Source organism: Atta cephalotes (genome assembly GCF_000143395.1).
Source record: "Atta cephalotes unplaced genomic scaffold scaffold00059, whole genome shotgun sequence".
Taxonomy (NCBI): domain Eukaryota; kingdom Metazoa; phylum Arthropoda; class Insecta; order Hymenoptera; family Formicidae; genus Atta; species Atta cephalotes.
In genome coordinates, this window is record NW_012130123.1 from 963,008 (window position 1) to 983,484 (window position 20,477).

A 20,477-nucleotide genomic window follows, 5' to 3' on the forward strand; every position below is an offset into this window, starting at 1 on the left:
AATGCTTCTCTGTAATATTCTCTTTTTGGAAAATAACTTTCTTTGTGTGTACGAATGTCTTTAATTTTACACATATTCGATCGAGAATATCGTTACCATTGGGAGAATATTATTGTTCACGACTTGACGAGCTTATCGTTGTCATTAGATGCTCGAGAATCCGATTACCGAGCTACTCGAATCGAATTAGAGCTGATCGGCGCATAGAGGCGAAGTGCGCACATCGAAAACACGCGTTTCGTTGGACGATAATGCAAGGAGGATCCGCGGAGACTTCAACGATCACATAGTTGAATACATAAGACGAGGCTTGACATTTATCAAGATAATTTCACAATTTATTCGTATCGCATTGATCCACTTGCTTCTATATGTATAATATCGATCTCCGCTACTTGGAAGTACCGATATACAACACCATATGTTAGAATTTACAATGTTCGGGAAAAATTACTAAAAATTTTACTTAAAGAATTTTCTGCCTAATTTAGAGTCAGTATTCCCTTCTACCGTTTAACAAAAAAGTAAAAATTATCAAAAATAAAAACCTACGTTTGTTGTTAAAATAGATTAATATATGAATAGCATAAAGTAGTAAAATTCTCATTTTTATTTCAAGCTTTAAAATTTAAGATACAGTTTGATAGAATTTCAAGATTTTGTTTTGACAAAATGTTAACTTTGTATTTGATTAACAAAAAATAAGTTACGAAAAGATTGTGACATCCAATTGAACTTTTCCTAAATTATCAACTCGAAACAGAGCCAAAGAATTTTGTAGATTCTTTTTTTTAATATTTTCTCACAGTTCAGAGATTTATGTTTCATTCATGCAGCTTTCAATGAAATGCATATTTCCGGTATCAGATGCTTTCCAAAAACTCATTAAATATACATTAATACTTGCTCGAGCAAGGACAAATCAATCAAGTGCGACGTTACACTGCACTGTTGCAATCGTTATTCGTGTGGAAAATCGCTTGGGAAGCTTCTGAAATCGAGTGTTAGACGATGTTGTAATAAGAGTGACTAACTAATAATTAATTAGTACCTAATTACACACGCTTGTCGCGCAACGTTTGTCCTAGTTTGCACGTCGATTACGCGGGATTAGAAAATGCGGAATTGTGATTGCATCGCGAATGCAGTTACTTCTGAGATTGCTACCACAGCATTTGCGACATTTCGTCATAAACAAGATGATCGCGCGTGTACGGTGTGACGCGGCTTCGCGCGACAAATTCTGACGTCAAGTACGTGACAAGACTGGCTGCGAGTTACGCATAGCGTTATCAATGGGCAAAAGATGTTACAAGAAACGAAATACCAAGTACGTGTGACGATATGAGTCAGCTTCTAATTAAAATAACTATATGTAGTGACTGATAATTTCGTATTACTATTTGCTAAATTAGCACTAAAACAGGAAATACTCTGAACGTTTGTTTGACTGATATCTTTTTATCGCGTTCAACTAAAATATCCAAATACTGATAGCTTTTTAGCTAAAATCGTTCAAATGTTAATAGGTCTTTTAGTACAAATGAATAGTGAAAATGACATGAATAATGAAAACATCTAAACATAGGTTTTGAATTATGCTTTGAATTTCAAATTAATATGCGAAAAAAAACAAGTAGAAGGAGCAAAAAGAATTCCAATCTTGTTGTCATAATGTTTGCACACGGGAAATAATTTCAGTGTTTAACGATATCGAAACAGAAATTTCTGCAACAATATAGCATAAATCTTATGCTATTACAGCATACAATTTCTCACTTATATGAATAATCGATCACATCACGCTATTTAATATCCGATAGACGACTTTGATTTGTGATTCATTCCTTTGATCGTAGTCGAAGTTTAAGAGCGAATATCAACGATGTTCGGGTTCGCCATGCGTAAAAGCCTTCTCGTGAACCAGTCAAGCAACATTCCTGTGTCCCGACCGTGCATGTCCACCGCCTACCTCTGACTTCTCTATTCCGACTTTCCATGGCAAACGTCTCTCGATGCAGAGTTCGAGCAAGGTATACTTAGCAACGTTTTCCGTTATTGTAGATTGTAACGTTTAAAAACAGTAAGATCGAGATATTGCTTAATGGAAAGTAGACCTGAAAGCTTGTCTGAACGTGTGAGAATGCGATAAATAAACGTTTTAAAATAATATTGAGAGACAGGCATCGTGAAGAAAATAAAGTAGCTCTTAATTATTTTGAGAGACATCGCCATTGAAATTCTTTAAATACGATGGATTTAAATGTGTGAATGATTATTAATTATTTATATATATGATAAATAAATTTTTTGAAAAAAAAGAATTTACAGAAATCAATTTACATATAATATAGTTTTTTTTAAATAGTACCTATTAATATATAATATATATTCATGAAATTTTGATCAATTTGAAAAATATAAGAAATTTTTCTTTCAAAAATTAACTGTGTATATGTGTGTAAAAAGCTTTCCTATTTGAAATTATGAGTTTTAATCTTCGAACATATAATGATTAAATATATTCTCCAGTACGAAATAATCATATACTTTATATTGTCATTCTAATTATTTATTTTACTTTGTAGCCATATTATGACATAATCTAAATTATATATTGGGTTGGTCAGAAAGTTTGTGCCGATTTTTTTTAGCTCAAACTTGTACATAGAATATATTTATTGTTGGTATTATACTCAATAGAGCAAAGTTTTACTTTTAAAAATTGGTTTTTTAAATTGCAATATGATGATTTTTAATAAAGTTTTAATAAAGTTATGAGCTCGATTATAATCAAAGTGCACCTTTTATTTATTTTTCTCGATAACTCAGTAATAAAAAATCTGAAGAACATTTTTAAAAAACGATTTTGTAAGGAAAACTTTAAGCTTTTACTGAGATGGAAAGCCGAAAATTTTCATAAATTGTTTTTGGGCAAATGATAGATAGACTCAAAGTTAGAAGAAAATTTTCCATCTTTTTCAGCTCGTAGTTTTCTGTATGTAACAATTACCAAACTTACAGAAATTCAAAAAACATAGTAACCTTTCGAAAATAGAAATTTCAAGCTTCAAAACCGATTTTTTAAATTTAAATTTTTTAATTTTTGTTGAAGATATTGTAAATATAATTTTGTGTTAAAAAATCGGCACGAATTTTCTAACCAACCTAATATACATCGCATAAATCAAAATATTTATTTAATTGTATTGCATCAAATAAGAAAATAAAAATAGTATTTGCACAAACTGTAGCATAAACTCTTCTTTATCTATACATTGTAACTTTTTTACCTTCTTCATTCATATTTGACAAATATTACAGGAATACTGAAATACACTTCTTATTTTGTCTACATTTCTCATTAAGTATTTGAATAAAATACGTCAGTTATTATTTCCCGAGAATATAACTTTTGAAATTCAGGGACTTAATTGATTTTAATTGATATTATTTGAAATTATTTTCTGCAAAACAAAACAATAGAATTTTGAAGTTTGAGAAATATTTTATAAAATTATCGTAAATACATATGTATGTTATACGAAATATAAATATAAATAAACGATACAATAATTTTAACACTTTTATCATTTTCATATTCTGTTCATTTTAAATAGTTTTTGCTATTGCTTTATTTTGTACGATTATTTGAGTTGATTGCACCATGTGTTCGCATTCGATTTTCATTTGTTACAACACCAGGCAACACCCTAAAGCATTGTGCGTCGAGACGTATTGTGTTCCATTCGGTACCAGATGTACCACAGCGCTTACTGATCCCACGCAGCGAGTAACAAGCATTTGCGTTACAATGTACATCCGTATGATCACAAGTAAAGTTATGCATTTCAAAACATATATATATATATATATATATAATATCCGATAACTGAATCTGTTAAGACACGCGATGTGCCGTAATAATAATGGCGAAAGAAAAGCACGTACGATCGTGTATCTTCCAAAACATCGGTGAGTGTATATATGTGGACATATCATAATCGCTTGACGCATTGCAATGTTGCAATTATTAAACATTATGACGTTATCAACTGTGATACAATATACTTTCATTTCGAATATTTTTTTTCAATTTTGCAATTACGTATATTGTTTATGGATATCAAAGGAGCAATGGTAATCTCTTGAATTAAAAAATAACATTTTGTTATTTTTAATTTCCATATGTAAAACACAATCCATTTCCGTAATTTTAAAGTGTAAATCTATCTATTTCTGTAGTTACAAAGTAAACATAATGTCCATACTAACATATACACTTAGTAAATAACAAACTAGATTTATGTTAAATGTAATACTATTCTTGAGTTGAATTGTTTAACTCTATTGTTTTAGTTAAATTAACAATATATTGAGTAGAAACAATGGCGAGCTATAGAAACAGTTAAAAATAATTCAAATTGGATGTAAAGGAAATTGAAAATAAATTTGATATTAACAATGAATTTAACAATGTTTAAGTTACATTAAATTGCAAGCACGTAAAAAATAATTCTAAAATTGACATAATCGATCTTGAACATTTAATTAAGATTTCGGATATTTTATTTAATTAAGATTGAAATGTTAATTAATGTTTTTTAAATTTTTTTAAATAAAATGAGCGTCAAAATAAGATTGTGATGAAATATTTCGGCTCATTAAAATAATTCAGTCTTAGCAACTTTGATCGACAGCTAATCGCTTGTTACGCGTGAGAGAGCAATTTTCCATTGCCGTTACGTAGGAAACGAAGCAAGCGTTTACCTCGCTGGTTGATACGACGAGTGAGTCACAAACGCGATATGCTGTGGCCCTGAGAATATTAGTCTCTCATTATATTGTATCTTATTTCGAAAACGACTGCGGATTACATGTCTTACAAGTATCCAGTATTTATTGTCTCATTATTATCCGTTAATTGATTGAAATTCATTTTTTGATTGATGAAATGTTTTCTATTTATAAATTTGTCTGTTTATTGCACTTTTTAATAATGTCATCGTGACTATCACACTATTGAAAATATGTTACTCACTTTGAAAAAATAATCCTCTAAACAAACATCACGTAAATGTCACGCAATCGAAAGAAACATGACAAAAACGACGGACTGCAAGTAATTTACAAAACATAATCCATGATGTGACAATAAAACGAGGTTGTCAGTGGATAGGCGAAAGTATCTCCGCTGTTGCATGACACTGGAGGCCATTTTGATGCATCCAACCGCGCTCGCATATGCGTTAACACAGGTGTTTGAAAAGTACAGGTGATGCCACTTCACAGGTATTGACGCATCTCTCGATGAAATCGGACGTAACCAATGGACGTAAACCAATGAAACGAAACACATTTCTATTCAAAAAAATCCTCGATTCAACCTTAATAAACCCTGTATATTCAAACTGTACGAATTGCTAATGAATTTCTACATTCCTTTGCGACCTTTCTCAAAATCAGATAGTTATACATTTTTCGTCTAGCAATTACATTAAACACAATTTATATAAATTAAATTAAAGTTATTCTTTTTTTATAGCGACTGCTGAGGAATTATTTTAATTTTAACAATAATATATTTTTAACAATAATATATTTTTAAAAAGTACACGAGAATATTTAAAGTCTAAATTACTAAACCGAATTGTATATTCGAAAGTTACTATTCGAAGTTACAATTTACAATAAGATATTCAACAATTTTATATCAATTTTAGTATCCAATTTTTAAATATTTTAGTATATCAAAATATAATTATATTTTGATAATCCAATAAAATTATGTTCAGATCAATATTTAAATAAATTTTTTAATAACTTGTTAATAAAAAGCTATCCTTTTCGTGCATGAACTCGAACTAGATTATGTTTCTCACTCTGGTTGTCTTTATATATCAAGATGTTTAAAAATTGCAGATTACATTCCATCATACATGTACTGTATTACTGTTAGTATTATTTCATTCGCTAAAGAATGACATATATAAGAATGTAATTAAATCGTAAAGTCTTTTTGTTTGGAATTGTAACAGATTTTATAATTATATCGTCTAACGGATTTTTTGACATTACTACGGATTCTTTTACATTAAAATATATAGTTCCTTGTAGTATTTTATTATATATGTATTCTTTAGAAAATAATATTTACAAATCAAATATATAACAGATGTCTCTTCATAATGCTTTTAGCGCCACGAACATGGAGCCTTATCGATGTATACTTTTCGAGTGCCGTTAAGGATCATCATAAGCATCGACTATGGAGAGAGTCACGATTGTGTCCTAGATCCGTGATTCGAGATAAAGAGAAAGAGAGAGAGAGAGAGAGAGAGAGAGAAGAAGAAGAAGAAAAGCAAAAAGGACAATTAAGAAAAAAGAAAGAACATCAAATCGGTTGGCGAATTCGATTAAATCCGCTGCGCATTAGAGCCAATATTGCTTCGATTAAGTGTTACTGGAGGTGACTGTAAACAGCATGACATTGATAGTGTCAGTTATCGTTATTCTATCCGTCTTGGCTAATGTCTTGCTAGCCGACCTCGATCCTCGGGGTACCAGGTGTGGCGAGATACTTTGCAACATCTCGCAGTATTGCAGCCCCTTCGATCTGCATTGCAAACCATGTGCAGATGCATGTAACGCCACGAGTCACAATTATCAGCCAGACGAGTGCAAGAAAGACTGTCAATGTGAGTAGTAAGTTTTTGTGTAAAAGATTAAAACCTTGAAAATACAATTAGTTGATTTATTAATTATTCAACAATTAGAAAATGAAAACTTTTAAATGGTTAAGCTGGATCTGCTTAAATAATTCAGTGTAAATTTATATTCATATCTACATCGAGAAAAATGATTTTGCTATGAACGCAAAAGAATTGCAAAGTTTAATTGTCAAATTTGTTTGCTGTTTATAGCAAATAAATTTGCTATATATTTGGCAAATATTTTGCATTTGTTACAAATAATTTTTGTAACGAATACAAAAAAGGACAAATATTTGTAAGACCTGCAAATAATTTGCGATCCCTATATTTGCAAATGGAATTTGCCATTATGACGTAAGATTAGCGTTCATAGTAAATTTTTTCTTTCCGTGTAATCGTGCAAATTTTGTGCCGAATTTAATTTTCAATTTTGAAACGCAATCTTAATAATTAGAGTAATAACATCATAAATTAAATTGACAAGCAATTTAATTTATGATAATATTGATGCTCATAGCATCTTACAATTAGAAAGATATTAGAAGGATAAATTGAATATTCATAATAAGCATTTTAAAAGCATTTACAAAATAATTTTTGTATTATTGTACGATTATTATCTTTTCACTGTTAAAGCGCATTGCGATTTAAAATCATAATTAAATTTATTGCGTAATTTCAGTCAATCGATTATAAAGTTCGCTTTAAATATTTTCTTACGAAAAAATATATCGAACTAGGCGTTAGCGATCCGAAATGAGATTTAAATTGAGTGTTAATTAAATAAATCTTCCAAATAAATCTTCTTGAAGATTAACACTTTGAGTGTTATTTCGGATCGCCAATGCCTAGTTCGGTGTATTTTTTCGTAAGGGTTAAAATGTACATAAAATATAGTCTTTTTTACAATTAGCTTTTGCTCAAAATATCTTTGACAAAATACTAGAATTTGCGCACATCGGTAATGAAAGTGTCCAAATTTTAATCGGCGGAAAAATTAACGTTCTATATTTTGCGAATTTGAATTTACTTATACGATTTTTCCTCTTATCCAGCGTTTGTCATGTATCGCGGTCCTGATTTCTCGTTTTCACGCATACGGGAAACTGGATAGCAAGTAGGTACGGTGCCATCGTTCACTTCTGCCGAGCGTAGTGAGCAAGCAAACCAAACCCGGGCTCTCGGGTCCGTTGACTTTGCACCTGACTGTTCCTACCGACTTCCCACACGCGAACGCGGTCGATGAGTCACCTAGCTTCTTTTCTTCCTCCCTCTGGCCTCTCCGCCGTCCTTTTTCTTTCAGCCTCCTCGGGCCCTCCCTATCCTCCTCTTCGTCATTTTTTTTCTTCCATTCCTGCTTAGTATTCAACATCGGTTCCGTAATGGGGAAGGGGAGATGTATTTCATGCTCCGACAGGTAGGAGAAACTGCGGCTTCGCTCCTTCTTGGGACGCGCGAAGAATGAAATTCTCTGCCTTTATATCAAAGGATGCTCTTTTGCTTGACGGGGAGAGGAAAAGGGGAAAGGGGATTTGATTTGACGTGTGTAGCTGGTTCGTACGAAATTATCCGTGTAGAGTTCTGTCGGGCCCGCGTCTGGTTCCCCATTGAGAGACCCGTTATGGTGTCCGGTTACATTATGTCGGTAAACTCAGTTCGGACTTATATACGATTTCTATGTTGGGGGAGAATTTGTTGACTCTGTGTGTTGGGTAATAAACGTAAAAATGTTCAATGAAATAAGAACTGGGAAAGACATGCATGGAAAGACATTCTTTTTAGGAAAGACATTCATTCTAGGATATTCAAGAAATTTGTAATCGATGAATGAAGATTGCTCTAAATTGTAATGTTTGTATGTTTGTGGAATTCTAATAAATCATTTTTCAAAATTGCGACAATTAATGATTCAAATATTACAGCGTACCACATAATTTTATCTTTGATAACTGATATTATTCTGAACGATTAAATATCTCAGTTCAGAGTATTCTTTTCTTTATTTGCAAATTTTATCCAACACGACTAAAAGCTCGTGAATCGATCCATGTAAACATCGTCCCAGGTCTAGATTCGTTTCTCTTTTGGAACGGGGTCATCTTGCATTTATAGTCGGCATAAGACATAATCGCACTCTCACGTGCTAAGCACCGTAGGTCGGAATTGTTTGTGCTGTTAGTTGCTATCGCGACCGACTCTGCAGCCTTACGCAAGCGCGCGAGAACTTTTTGAGAGGTATACGATTGATTCGAATAAGAAGAAGCGGAGAAGACGAATGTTGAAGTGTGTTAGTAGCAGACAGATCGATTGCGCGTTAAGTTGAATTAATTTTATAGAATTATACTTTTTTTTAATTTGCTTTCGGAAGGAGTAGATTATACAGGGAAAAATTCCGACGGAAAATAAAAATAAATGTCTAAGTATGTCAATAAAACTGATATATCTAAAATTTCCTTATATGTTAGATATTTCTAATTATAATTATATATTTTTTACGCAAATTTTTAATAACGTTTACCTTTCTTATTTTAGAACTATATATATTATATTTTTGAACATACTATTAATAAAGATTGTAATATGTATTAATATTATATTTATTAAAATATTATTGCAATAGTATTTAATATGATATACACCATATTTATAATAACTGTTATTCTTAAAACTGTAATTGATTCGACTTTAATGTGAGCGCGCGCACACACACACACACACACACACACACACACACACACACACACACGCGCGCGCGCGCGCGCACGCACGCACGCACGCACGCACACGCGCACACACACACACACACACACACACACACACACACTATCATCGAGTTTTTCTCTCACATATCTAATAATAATGGTAAACAATTATAGTTGTAAAACAATTATAGTTGGAGAAATCTTCGAGTTTGTAGCGTCGCTAATAATTTGTTTTTTTCGTAACGCTTTCTAAATAAATATTTGATAATCTCAACAAGAAACGTTAATAAAACATTCATAATGTTGAAATTGTTAATGTTGAAATATCTCGAATACATTTTAGATAAGTTTACCCAATAAATACAGTACGAATGCGCGAAATATTATATTAATTATTAGTCGCTCCTTCTAATTTCAGTTTATCTTCATGATCAGCGCTATATTCAACGCATGGATCAATCAAGACAGTACGATGATCTCAGAGGTGAGTGGGCTCAAGTGCAAATAGAATATGCACATAATTTTATTGCGAAGTACTGCACGTCTTGAGAGAAGTCGAACCAGTCGGAGATTTCAACGACGCAAATCTCGCACAAGCGTCACTCGGCTTATAATTCTTGCGCGAGTACCGCTTAATACACAGTCGCGAAAACCGGTAATTTATTGTTGCAAATGTCTCGTAACTATTTTTATTACTTATATTATTAGAAGTATAAATTTTCATGTATATTTATAGTCAAGGTACATTATATAAATACTTTTTCAAATAATTTCAAAATATTCAGGAAATTTCAATATTTTATCTTTAGTCTTATGTCTTGTATTGCCTTATATAATTCGCGATTAGAAAAAAGTAATTGTAAGCAATTTATACATATTTATATTAATGTTTCATACTAACGTTGATTTTTCCTTTCTAATATAAGAGAATATACTTTACTTAAAGGAACATGCGCAACTTTCACTTTCGAGGATTTAACGAGAACAGATATTAGATATGCTTGTGTCTTTCTTAAAATCAGCGATGTATTACGAAGCATAATAAACGATTATCACATAAATAATTAATTCCCAGTTTCTTTCAAATTATTTATATTCTATTTGTTAATGTGTGAAATTAAATGCGCAAAAATTTCTAATGACTATATTATCTAAAAAATAATCTTTTTCTGAAAAAAAAATTCATCATTATTAATATTTCTTATATATAACAATTTCTTATATTAAATTAATATATAACAAATATTTCTTATATATAACAATATATAACAATTTCTATAATTAATGTGAGAAATTGGTTTCGAAAATAGATCGAATATGTCGCACTAACTGTTTCAATAATCCTTAGAAAATTTTTATATTAGCCGTAAAATTTTCTTTTACAGAGGAGATCGAGAGGCTTAAATTTAGATTCGTGATCACAACGATTTTGACCTGTTTCTCACTGCTCGGAATGTTGTATCTGCTGGCAAGGACCTTAATACGATGGAAAAGGATTCAAGAGTCCTTACAAACTATATTTCGAAAGAATATAAAAGTGAAGGTGAGAATCCACAAGAATAGATCTTTTCAAAAAACTTTTTCTTGATATTACGATAGATTTTTTTATAATTTAAACGTGCAAAAATAAAATAAAATTTATCAATTTAACAAATACAATTACCCTACGCAAAAATGATAAAAAATTCTTATATTTTCTTATTTTAATTTTTTAAAACCGCAAGCGACAATTACGACAAATTTAATGATTTCTTACGTGACAGTTGCGAGTACTATGACGTCTTAATTATCTTGTTGCTTCAGCAGGCTAATAAGAACAAAGTGCAAGATGACGTCGAGGCCGCGACCAATAAACAAAATGGTCTCAAGTTGACTATACCAAGCATAAGTGCCACGGTGGAACAAGAATCCAAAATCGAGAATAATAACAGTAGTAGTAATAGTAATAGTAATGGGATTAATACTACACCGAACACCACGAGCACTCCTCTCTCACGACGGCATGCTAGCGAGGATACTACTCTCGATTATGCTTACGATAATCCGGCGATGACACCGAGCCCGGACTCCGCGCAACTTAAGACGAAGGCTCGCGAGAGTTCGTTTTAAGATTATGGGTATTTATGATAAGAATATATGTACGCAGGATCATTCTCGACTTTACTTGAAAAAGTATAAATCTTGAGGTACTTAAAAAAGAAAAGCATTGAGAAAATAAATATTTGCTTGTTCTAAAAATACATTTTATGAAAAAGTGAACAAGATATACATATCTAGAATATTGAGGAAAAGATTTCTTTATCGGAAACTTCGATAATTCTGGTTTAAGTGGACAGGAAAATGAAAATAAGAGGAGGTGTACGCGAAGCGTATAGGCGTAAAATGTGACGTGGCTATTCTGTCTTGTTCTGTGAATACATTGAGATGTATAAAATTTTTCGCGTTTTTACAATTTTTCGAGCTACATTGTTAATACATATTGGAATGTATGAGCGATTACTCAATGAAAAATCACTCAATGTATCGTTTTGTCTTTTTTAAATGCTCTCGCAATTTTACGTACGTTGAACAGTTTTTAAGAATGATATTCATAGTCGATAGTTCTATGAATGACCACAGATCATAGAGAATAATCATATTTCTACATAATTATTTTTTATTCTCGATAATCCCTGAATCATTAAACGCCAAGTCATGAAACATGTGATTTCCTGATATTTTGATGACTTGGAGAAATGATCTGTTGGTGCATGGCTCATTTTCGACGTATTAATTACATTTTGATGGAAGAAGTATTTGAAAAATAACGTTTATGTAACTTTTACATCGAGACTATAAACGTTGTCTTAATCACTTGTATAGTTATAATATAGTAACGTAAGTTTTGGAGTGACTCGTGAATGCGTGTTACGCCTCCGCGAACCATGCGGCTGTGTGACTTAATTAAATAGTTATTAACGCGACATGCTCGCGAGACATAGACGCGCGCGGTGCAATCTTCTCGACTTTATCTTCTTGATCTTAAACTGCTGGTGAAACATTAGATTCCGTGAAATTACTATAATAACTCCAATACCTTCGTCTGTTAGATAAGCTGTAAGTGTCCCTAAAGTTATCCTTTTTGCTAGTTCTTTAAATAAACTTTTAAGTTTATTTTATAATTATTATCTTCTATTAATAAAGGCTTTATGCATTGATATTTACTGTGATTAAATTAATTCCATTTACAGATGAAATTAATGAATGATTAATAAAAAAAAATTCAATATTTTTTACGAAATTTTGTTCATAGTGTTTTTACAATCGCTAAAATTATATCAATAGCCCGCATTAAAGATCGACGATTGAAGAGCACATAAATTTTATTGTATTATGCACAGCGCGCGTCCATTTAGAATTTTAATAATAAATATTTTAAGAAATCGCATCCTTATCAGCCATTCCGTCCATGAAAGGCCTTCCGAGCAAACGTGTTGCGTATAAGGTCGCGCACATTGCATAGGTCAGTGACGTTGCACGCAAGAACGAAGGGAAATCGATAACAATTTTATTGCAAACCGCGGTGAACTGACACAATGCATTCTTGTGAAATTCCGCGGCAATGTAAATTCAAATAATAGCCATTAATCTTGATAAAAATTTTAAAAAATATTTACATACAAATACAATTTGCTCAAAGCAAATGTGCTCAATAATCACTTACTTCCCAAAGAATGTTTTATTTTTATCGATTGGGAGAAAGTATTTGATTAATGCTCAATTTTAAGTGAGTATTTTAATGAGAAAATTGCTCAAACTTGTAAATTGTCATTAATAACGTTTTAAATAAATTTTGCTTTAAATTAATTTATATTTTAAATTTAAAATTTTAACAAATTTTAATAATTTTCAAATGAATATAGAAATTTATTAATTTAAAAAGATTAATTTAAAAAGTTTCAAGTTTACTTATTTTTTCCGAATCTCTTCTAGAGACTAATAAAGATTTATTACAGAGAGAAAATTAATAATTCTTTATAAAATTTCCAATTATATTTCATATACTTATCAATTAATTTTATAATCAAAGAATATGAGATTTAAAAAAATGACTATTTCAACAATCAAATGAAAGAATTTATGAATATATATGTATTAATGTAAAATACTTCATCTTCGTGTTGCAACAACTGCTGACCTTAGATTTAATCATTTATACATGATTCACTTCTTAGCGATTAGTCAAATACTAACGACACATTATAACGCACTTTTCATTTCATTTTTATTTAAATGATTCTCTTTGAGAGTGGATCAGCGTCTTCCAGAAACGAAGATATTAACTTTGCCCAGGTGCAGCTTGTAGCATTAAGTTTTCAAGTTGATAATTAACTGTATATACATATAGCAAATACTTTACTCTTATTTAACAGTCTGTTTTGTTAATGCCTTTAAATATATAGACATAGAAACATAAACGAAAATCAGAAAAAAATCAGAAAAATTAGATAGCTTGATCAGCTTGATACAAGCAAGATTTTTTTTAACTTTCCTTCTAACATGCTTAAAAGAATTGTACATAATTTTAATAATTTAACGTTTTATTAATTATTTTAAAATTATTTTAAAAGTCAATTTAATTTTTGTTTTAATAATTGAGAGGAATATTATGAATAATGATGGTGACATTACTTAAGCAGCCGATCAATTTGTCACTTCTAATCTTTCTAATCTCTCAGCTTCAGAAAATATCATAGAACTATAGTTCGTTATTATCTTAATTTTAAAATACTGAACCTTTTTCGCGTGATAATAATATAGAATATATTGTGACGTTACTTTTAGACGAATGCATTGGTGTGTACGAATTAATTATTCTGAATCTATATTAGTGTGTTTCATATTGATTAGATTACGTACTTATTCTTATATTGTTATATAAATATCTGTGTGACTTGACGCGTGCCTTTATCAACGCAATGTAAGATGAATATTAATTAAAATAATAGATTATTATAGCGTGTCTTTTCGACGAATTTTTTCGATGTTGAAACATTTTGTGATATACAGAAATTTATTTGTGTAATATGGATACAATAAAGAGACGAAGTCTTTTATGTATATCAATATACATATGTATCGTGCATATTCTATAAGTATATATGTACATATATAAAGTATATATTAACTCAATAAATCTCAAATTAATCATAAATAAATTAACGACGAGCAATAAATATATTTTATTTAAATAATATATTAAATATTTTATAAATATATATTTTTTGTTTTTATATAAATAATGACTATACAATTTAAAACATTACACGAAACTCATGCTGGAGTTATATACATACTTTACGTATGTACATCAGAAGTGCCGATTTTTTAGAAAGATATTATTATAAGTATCGACAGATAGTTTAAATATAATCATTTCATCCACTACGTTACATCACTATAAAGAAATTTCAATGCGCGATTTGATCGCGATATTAAACAATCGTCAAAAGGACAATTTACAACATTTGTGTAATGTTATCTATAATGGTAGTAAGATATTTGTAAGGTATTTGTGCGTTATGAATTTGTCATGAATATCAGTCATTACGGGAAGTGAACGCAATATACATTCCATTCTACATTTTCTCGAAAAACACATATGTTACCGATACCGAAGTATATTTGTATCCTGAGTGGATATCGGATGTTTATTGTTGTTACCGTATCGCTCTTAAAAATAATGGAGAGTAAACTTTTTTTACTATATTTACTTGTAATGCTGTAATTCTTCGTGAGCTACGTGAGCTTTATTTGGCTCTAATAAGCTCAAAGAAATATAATAAAATGTTTCTGTTGAGCAACAGCAACTTTGTCTTTTGTATAAATAAAAATTTAGATATACTAACGAATATATACAGAAATATTATTTCGCTTCCAGCATTTCCACTGTATCCTTTTATTCCGTTATTTTAATAAATTTGGAATAAAAGACAGTTTTCTAAATGTCATTTTATAACTGATTTCAATTGTATAAAATCTTCTAACGGATAATTTAATTAAATACTTCGAATTTATAACTGTGTGCATCAATAATAAACATTATTCTCATACTTTCTAAAACTTTTAGAATGAATTTTACACTTTTAAAGAATAAAAATTGAGTCATTCTTTTTCAAGACTAGCTCGATATTCATTCTTTAACGTGTGGGATTTTACTCCAAAAAATTTAGAAAGTATGTTACTATAAAAGATGAAAATCATTTTGTCTGAAACATTCGTGAATTTAAAAGATTTCTTTCTATTCTTCTTTCAATCAATAAAGAAGTTGAGAACTGAAAGGATCGGACGAAAATACAAGTGAGATCGGAACGAAAGTGATCTACGAAAAGTCCATCGACTGTTACATGCTCATATAAGTACCATTACGGAAGGCGGTAGTCGAGGGCCATATGGAGCAACGGAGCGGCGGAGAATCCGCAATTATTCAATCGTGGCCTGTGAAGCTGCGTTTGACGCGTCGTTCTTTCACCGTCACAGACATTTCGTAGAGTGTGCAGAAGAAGCGTATCCGTAATCTCGTCGCCGCGTCGTCGCACAATCTCGAAATCACAGTAATCACGGGAGATCAAAGGGATCAAAACGACGGCTTTCGTAAAAATATCGAGTTTAACTTCAGTCTCATTGACTGTGATTTTTCTAATTCATTTTTCGCGCTTCCATGTGATTTCGAAGAATTTAACGAGCACATCGTTTTCTTTACCGCAATTATTAAAAGTTTATAAAAACGTGATAGTTTCGTGAACATTTGTGTAACTATATAAAATTTATGATGAAGTGAACAGATTTAGAATAAATATCATCTATCTCTAACAGCTCCTAGAGTTAAATATTTAATCCATGTGAATAGATTGATTTTCATATAAAATTTCGCAGTCTCTCTCTTTCTCTCTCTCTCTCTCTTTCTCATAATTTTTAAAATATCAAATCTACACTAAATGTGAATCTAACATTTGCCAGATTTCTGTGGGATGTTGGAGAACTCGCACGTGACAGGAAATAATTACGACTAATTTTCTGTTCTAATTTGCAAATTTCTACAAATGTGCTCAGTATATTGAGTACTGAATATCGAAAGAGTATCGTAATGGTGACATCAAAATCCAAAATTTATCGATTGTAAAATATCTGGTTAGAATAATTTTTGTTCGACGAAACAAACCTGTGATACAATGGATACGACGGATAACCGGCGAACATTTGATTTGGTTGATTCGATTGTATTCGTCGGGTTGCTGGGTGTCTCTGCCCTCGTAGGCATCTATCAGTGTTATGCGTCCAGGAAAAAGGCGGACGCCGTGGGAGAATATCTTGTAGGCGGTCAAAAAATGTCTGTATTTCCGATAAGCATGTCACTGATAGCAAGGTAAAGATTTATTCCTTTTTTTATTTCTTTTTCTTAAGTTTTAGTTAAAATCTTGTACCACATAGCATCGAAAAAGTGTATAATTAAAAACATATGTTCTCTGAGACATCAAAATATCTTTTTATGCTTTGAAAAATATATGAAAATATTTTTATTTAAGAAGTTCATATATCCAGAAAGATTAAAAAGATGCCTCTATTTTTATAATTTCTTTTTGCAGAAACTACTACTTTGCAGAAACTTTATTCAAAAAGGATTTTGATCAATATTACATGTATATTAGTATATTTTTTTAAAACTTTTAGAGTGAATTTCATTCTAATAGTGAATTCTTTTCCAAGAGTTCAATTTTACTCTTTAGAGTGAGATTTTCCTGTAAAGAATATAGCGAGTAAGTGTTACATAAAATTTTTAATAAAAAATATTTAAAAAAAATAGTATCATTACACTATTAGCACTAATAGTATACAAATAATTATCATAGATTTTATATAGTTGAAACAAAATACCCAACAAATTCTTAAAAAAATATATTAATAAATTTAATCTTTTGTCGTAACCGATTTTGATAAAATGGCAAATTTCTAAATTTGAAAAGTAAACTATTATTACTATGGGTAAGTTCGACACTAATATCCACAGCTATTAGTACTTGTGCTATTTGTTAATAATTTGTTTCTAATTAAAAATTTTATGTATCTCTTACTAATATTACTGTTTGAATAAAATTAATAATTTTCGAAAAAATATTTTTTTACTTTTTGAATGTATATCTGGCCTTAATCAATCTAACTTTATGTAAGCTTAGTGAATATGAGAGCATTAGGATATTGGTAGAAAAATTATTCTGTGAAAATATACATATAGGACATCTAAGGTGATGTTTCATAAGGTGTTCAATTCAATTGGCCGTCAAGGTTCACTAGTTCAGATCTAAATATTAATAGTCCACGTGTCAGAATAATCCGGATAAGAATTCGTTTTAAGAGCACCCTATATTCGTCAGAAGCCATTAATGTTTTTATTGATGGCAACTGCTATTTGCAAATTGGTTTACTTTTGATTTAAGCATATGTTCCTTATTAAAATTGTAAAATTGTAATTTTTATGAATTAAGATACATAATTTTTATTTTACAACTTATAATGTATAAAAATTAAAATTACATATGTATATTATATTAACACTTTAATCATTCATAATCGATAATCGCAAAATGTGATTTTTTTTTTAATGAGACAAAATTATTCTTTGTCTCTCCTGTATATTTACTTTTAATTCACAAAGTTATGTTCGCTACGATTAAATTGAGTGATTGTCCATTTGCTAGAAATAAATTGAGAATTAGTGACGTTTAAATTTGCATTGTCTAAATGCTGCATGATTACGAATAATTCTAAGGACAGCCTCTTAAAATTGCAGCTACGTGTCGGGCATAGCAATGTTGGGATTGCCGGCCGAAATGTACGTTTACGGCACGCAATTATGGTGTGTCGTGATCGCAGATAGTTTTGTATCCATTACAATGGCGATCGTGTATCTGCCGGTTTTTTACGGACTCCGAATTACGTCTTCTTATGAGGTACGTAAATAATTTTAAACGGAAAGAATGATTTTGTTGAAGTAAAGCAGCTAAAAAATAAAGTAATTAAAAATTTAGCTACATACCGATCTGAAAAATAATTTTTTATTAGACTTTTAAAATAATTATGTAGGACGTTCAAGCATAATAATGCAAAAATAAATAATTTTAACATTCTAACAATAAGTTTGAACGTTACATAAATTATTTTGACATAATACTTTAGTAAAACTATTTTTCGATGTATAACAAGAAATCTTAACGAATAACAATCTTTTTTTTTGCAGTATTTAGAGTTAAGATTCAATCGAGTGGTCAGACTCATGGGATCTTTTATCTTCATCATTAAAATGGTAAATTTGTTTCTGTTACATACACGTAAATAAATTTAAATTAATAATTTAAAATAAGTTTGTGCCCAGAATTATTTCCTTGTGTTTGAACATGAATATTTTTTTTGCCAATCTCTTCTTAAAATCGGTATATATATATATATATATATATGTATCTACTAAATCTTCTTATTAGCAATATTCGACATGCAATCTATATTTTTACATATCGAGGATTCCTCGAAGTATTGAACTCGATACGCGCCGATCTTACAAGCAATTTAACACACTGAGCAATTTTGCGCTTGTAGCTGCTTTACATACCGCTGGTGATATACGTGCCGGCGCTAGCCTTCAATCAGGCGACCGGAATGGACCTCTATACGATCGCGTTACTAGTCTGTGCCGTGTGTATCTTCTATACGACTTTGGTAAGAACATAATTCATAGATCTGAGAGTTGATTTCATGCAGAGATGTTTTATTTTATTTATTTTGTAAGAAAAGAGGCAATCGATAGAAATTATTCTTTATCTCCAACGCTAAATGTGAGATAAAAATATACATTATCATATAATAAGCGTCATATAATAAGCGTTAAAGAAATAGAATAGTATATTATTACTTACAATAAAATTCAAGATAATCAGTAATAATAAAATACGTGATTTTGCATTTTAGGGTGGCTTGAAGGCGGTCGTCTGGACAGATACTATTCAGACGGCGATGATGTTCGGTGCCGTCATCACCGTTGTTATACTTGGCACCGCCAGAGCCGGTGGCATAGCGGAGGTGTGGAAAAGAAATGTCGACTCCGGGAGGATTGAGTTCTTCAAGTATTAGCAGCAATTTCTTCATACATTTTTATAATTAATTTAATTTATCGTTATCGTATATCTTATAGAAAATTATTTCTATTATAACGCAATGCTTATTTTTATACTCAATCTATGAAGTTCCTAACTATCGAGCAATAAATGATATTTATTTCCTTTTCCTACTTTAATCAGCATGAATTTGGATCCTACGATAAGGCACACTTTCTGGGGCGTGGTGGTTGGCAATTATTTAAATTGGCTGGCCACATGCTCGGTGAACCAAGCGATGGTGCAGCGGTGTCTAGCGATGCCAAACTTGAGGAAGTCTAATGTGTGAGTCCGAGAAATGCATCATGACGCACGGCGGCGTATGTCATTCATTTAATCTCCTTTTATATCTAGGGCGATTATGATAATGGCCGTAGGCATAGTCAGCATTGTCTCGTTATGTTGCTACACAGGAATCGTCATTTACGCGGCTTTTTATGACTGCGACCCTGTTACAACAAAGGTAAAATGATCTCGATGTGAAGTAACCCGAGTCGAAATTTTGATCTTTACTTTAAACCTTTTAGAATTGAAATTTTAGGGCATATGTAGATTCTAGAGATTTACAATTAGGACGTATTTACTCTATAGATTTATAAGATTTATTACTCTAGATACTCTTTATAGATTTATTACTCTATAGATTAATAGATTAATTTTTTTTCAATCTAATGAATTGAGCTCTTATATTGAGTCTGTAAATAGAATTTCCTATTTTTAAGTTCAAAAGAAGTTTTCTAAATAGAAGCTATAGATTAAATAATATTAAAAGAGGTATTATTTGATTATTTAAATATCAAAATAGGTTTATATAAGGTTTAATTGAAGTTGAAAGAGACTGAAAAGTAGAACTAAAATTTCGACTCTCTCTCTCTCTC

At 30.7% G+C, this 20,477-nt stretch overlaps 2 protein-coding genes across 2 annotated transcripts in view; both read left to right on the forward strand.

Annotated features, from left to right (window-relative positions):
- The first annotated feature begins 6,484 nt into the window (after window positions 1-6,484).
- On the forward strand, window positions 6,485-11,524 carry LOC105623588. The gene is made up of 4 exons (XM_012204977.1): window positions 6,485-6,698; window positions 9,834-9,899; window positions 10,801-10,958; window positions 11,219-11,524. Exons 1-4 carry the CDS (start codon window positions 6,485-6,487, stop codon window positions 11,522-11,524), a joined length of 744 nt encoding a protein of 247 aa, XP_012060367.1.
- Window positions 11,525-16,782: 5,258 nt separating this feature from the next.
- The window catches only part of LOC105623598 (sodium-coupled monocarboxylate transporter 1-like), a 6,298-nt gene continuing 2,603 nt past the window's right edge, over window positions 16,783-20,477 (forward strand). Inside the window, exons 1-7 of the mRNA XM_012204986.1 lie at window positions 16,783-16,820; window positions 18,243-18,402; window positions 18,690-18,755; window positions 19,046-19,165; window positions 19,415-19,569; window positions 19,744-19,884; window positions 19,954-20,062. Of these exons, the coding sequence (XP_012060376.1) occupies window positions 16,783-16,820; window positions 18,243-18,402; window positions 18,690-18,755; window positions 19,046-19,165; window positions 19,415-19,569; window positions 19,744-19,884; window positions 19,954-20,062 (789 nt within the window). The remainder of the gene's footprint in view (window positions 16,821-18,242; window positions 18,403-18,689; window positions 18,756-19,045; window positions 19,166-19,414; window positions 19,570-19,743; window positions 19,885-19,953; window positions 20,063-20,477) is intronic.

What these genes read in the sequence shown, in the direction of transcription:
- LOC105623588 (XM_012204977.1), top strand. Translation starts at nt 6,485, where the DNA reads ATGACATTGATAGTGTCAGTTATCGTTATTCTATCCGTCTTGGCTAAT. An exon ending in GTGCAAGAAAGACTGTCAAT is followed by an intron (nt 6,699 to 9,833) that starts GTGAGTAGTAAG and finishes TTCTAATTTCAG; the next exon opens with TTTATCTTCATGATCAGCGC. An exon ending in GAAAGAATATAAAAGTGAAG is followed by an intron (nt 10,959 to 11,218) that starts GTGAGAATCCAC and finishes TTGTTGCTTCAG; the next exon opens with CAGGCTAATAAGAACAAAGT.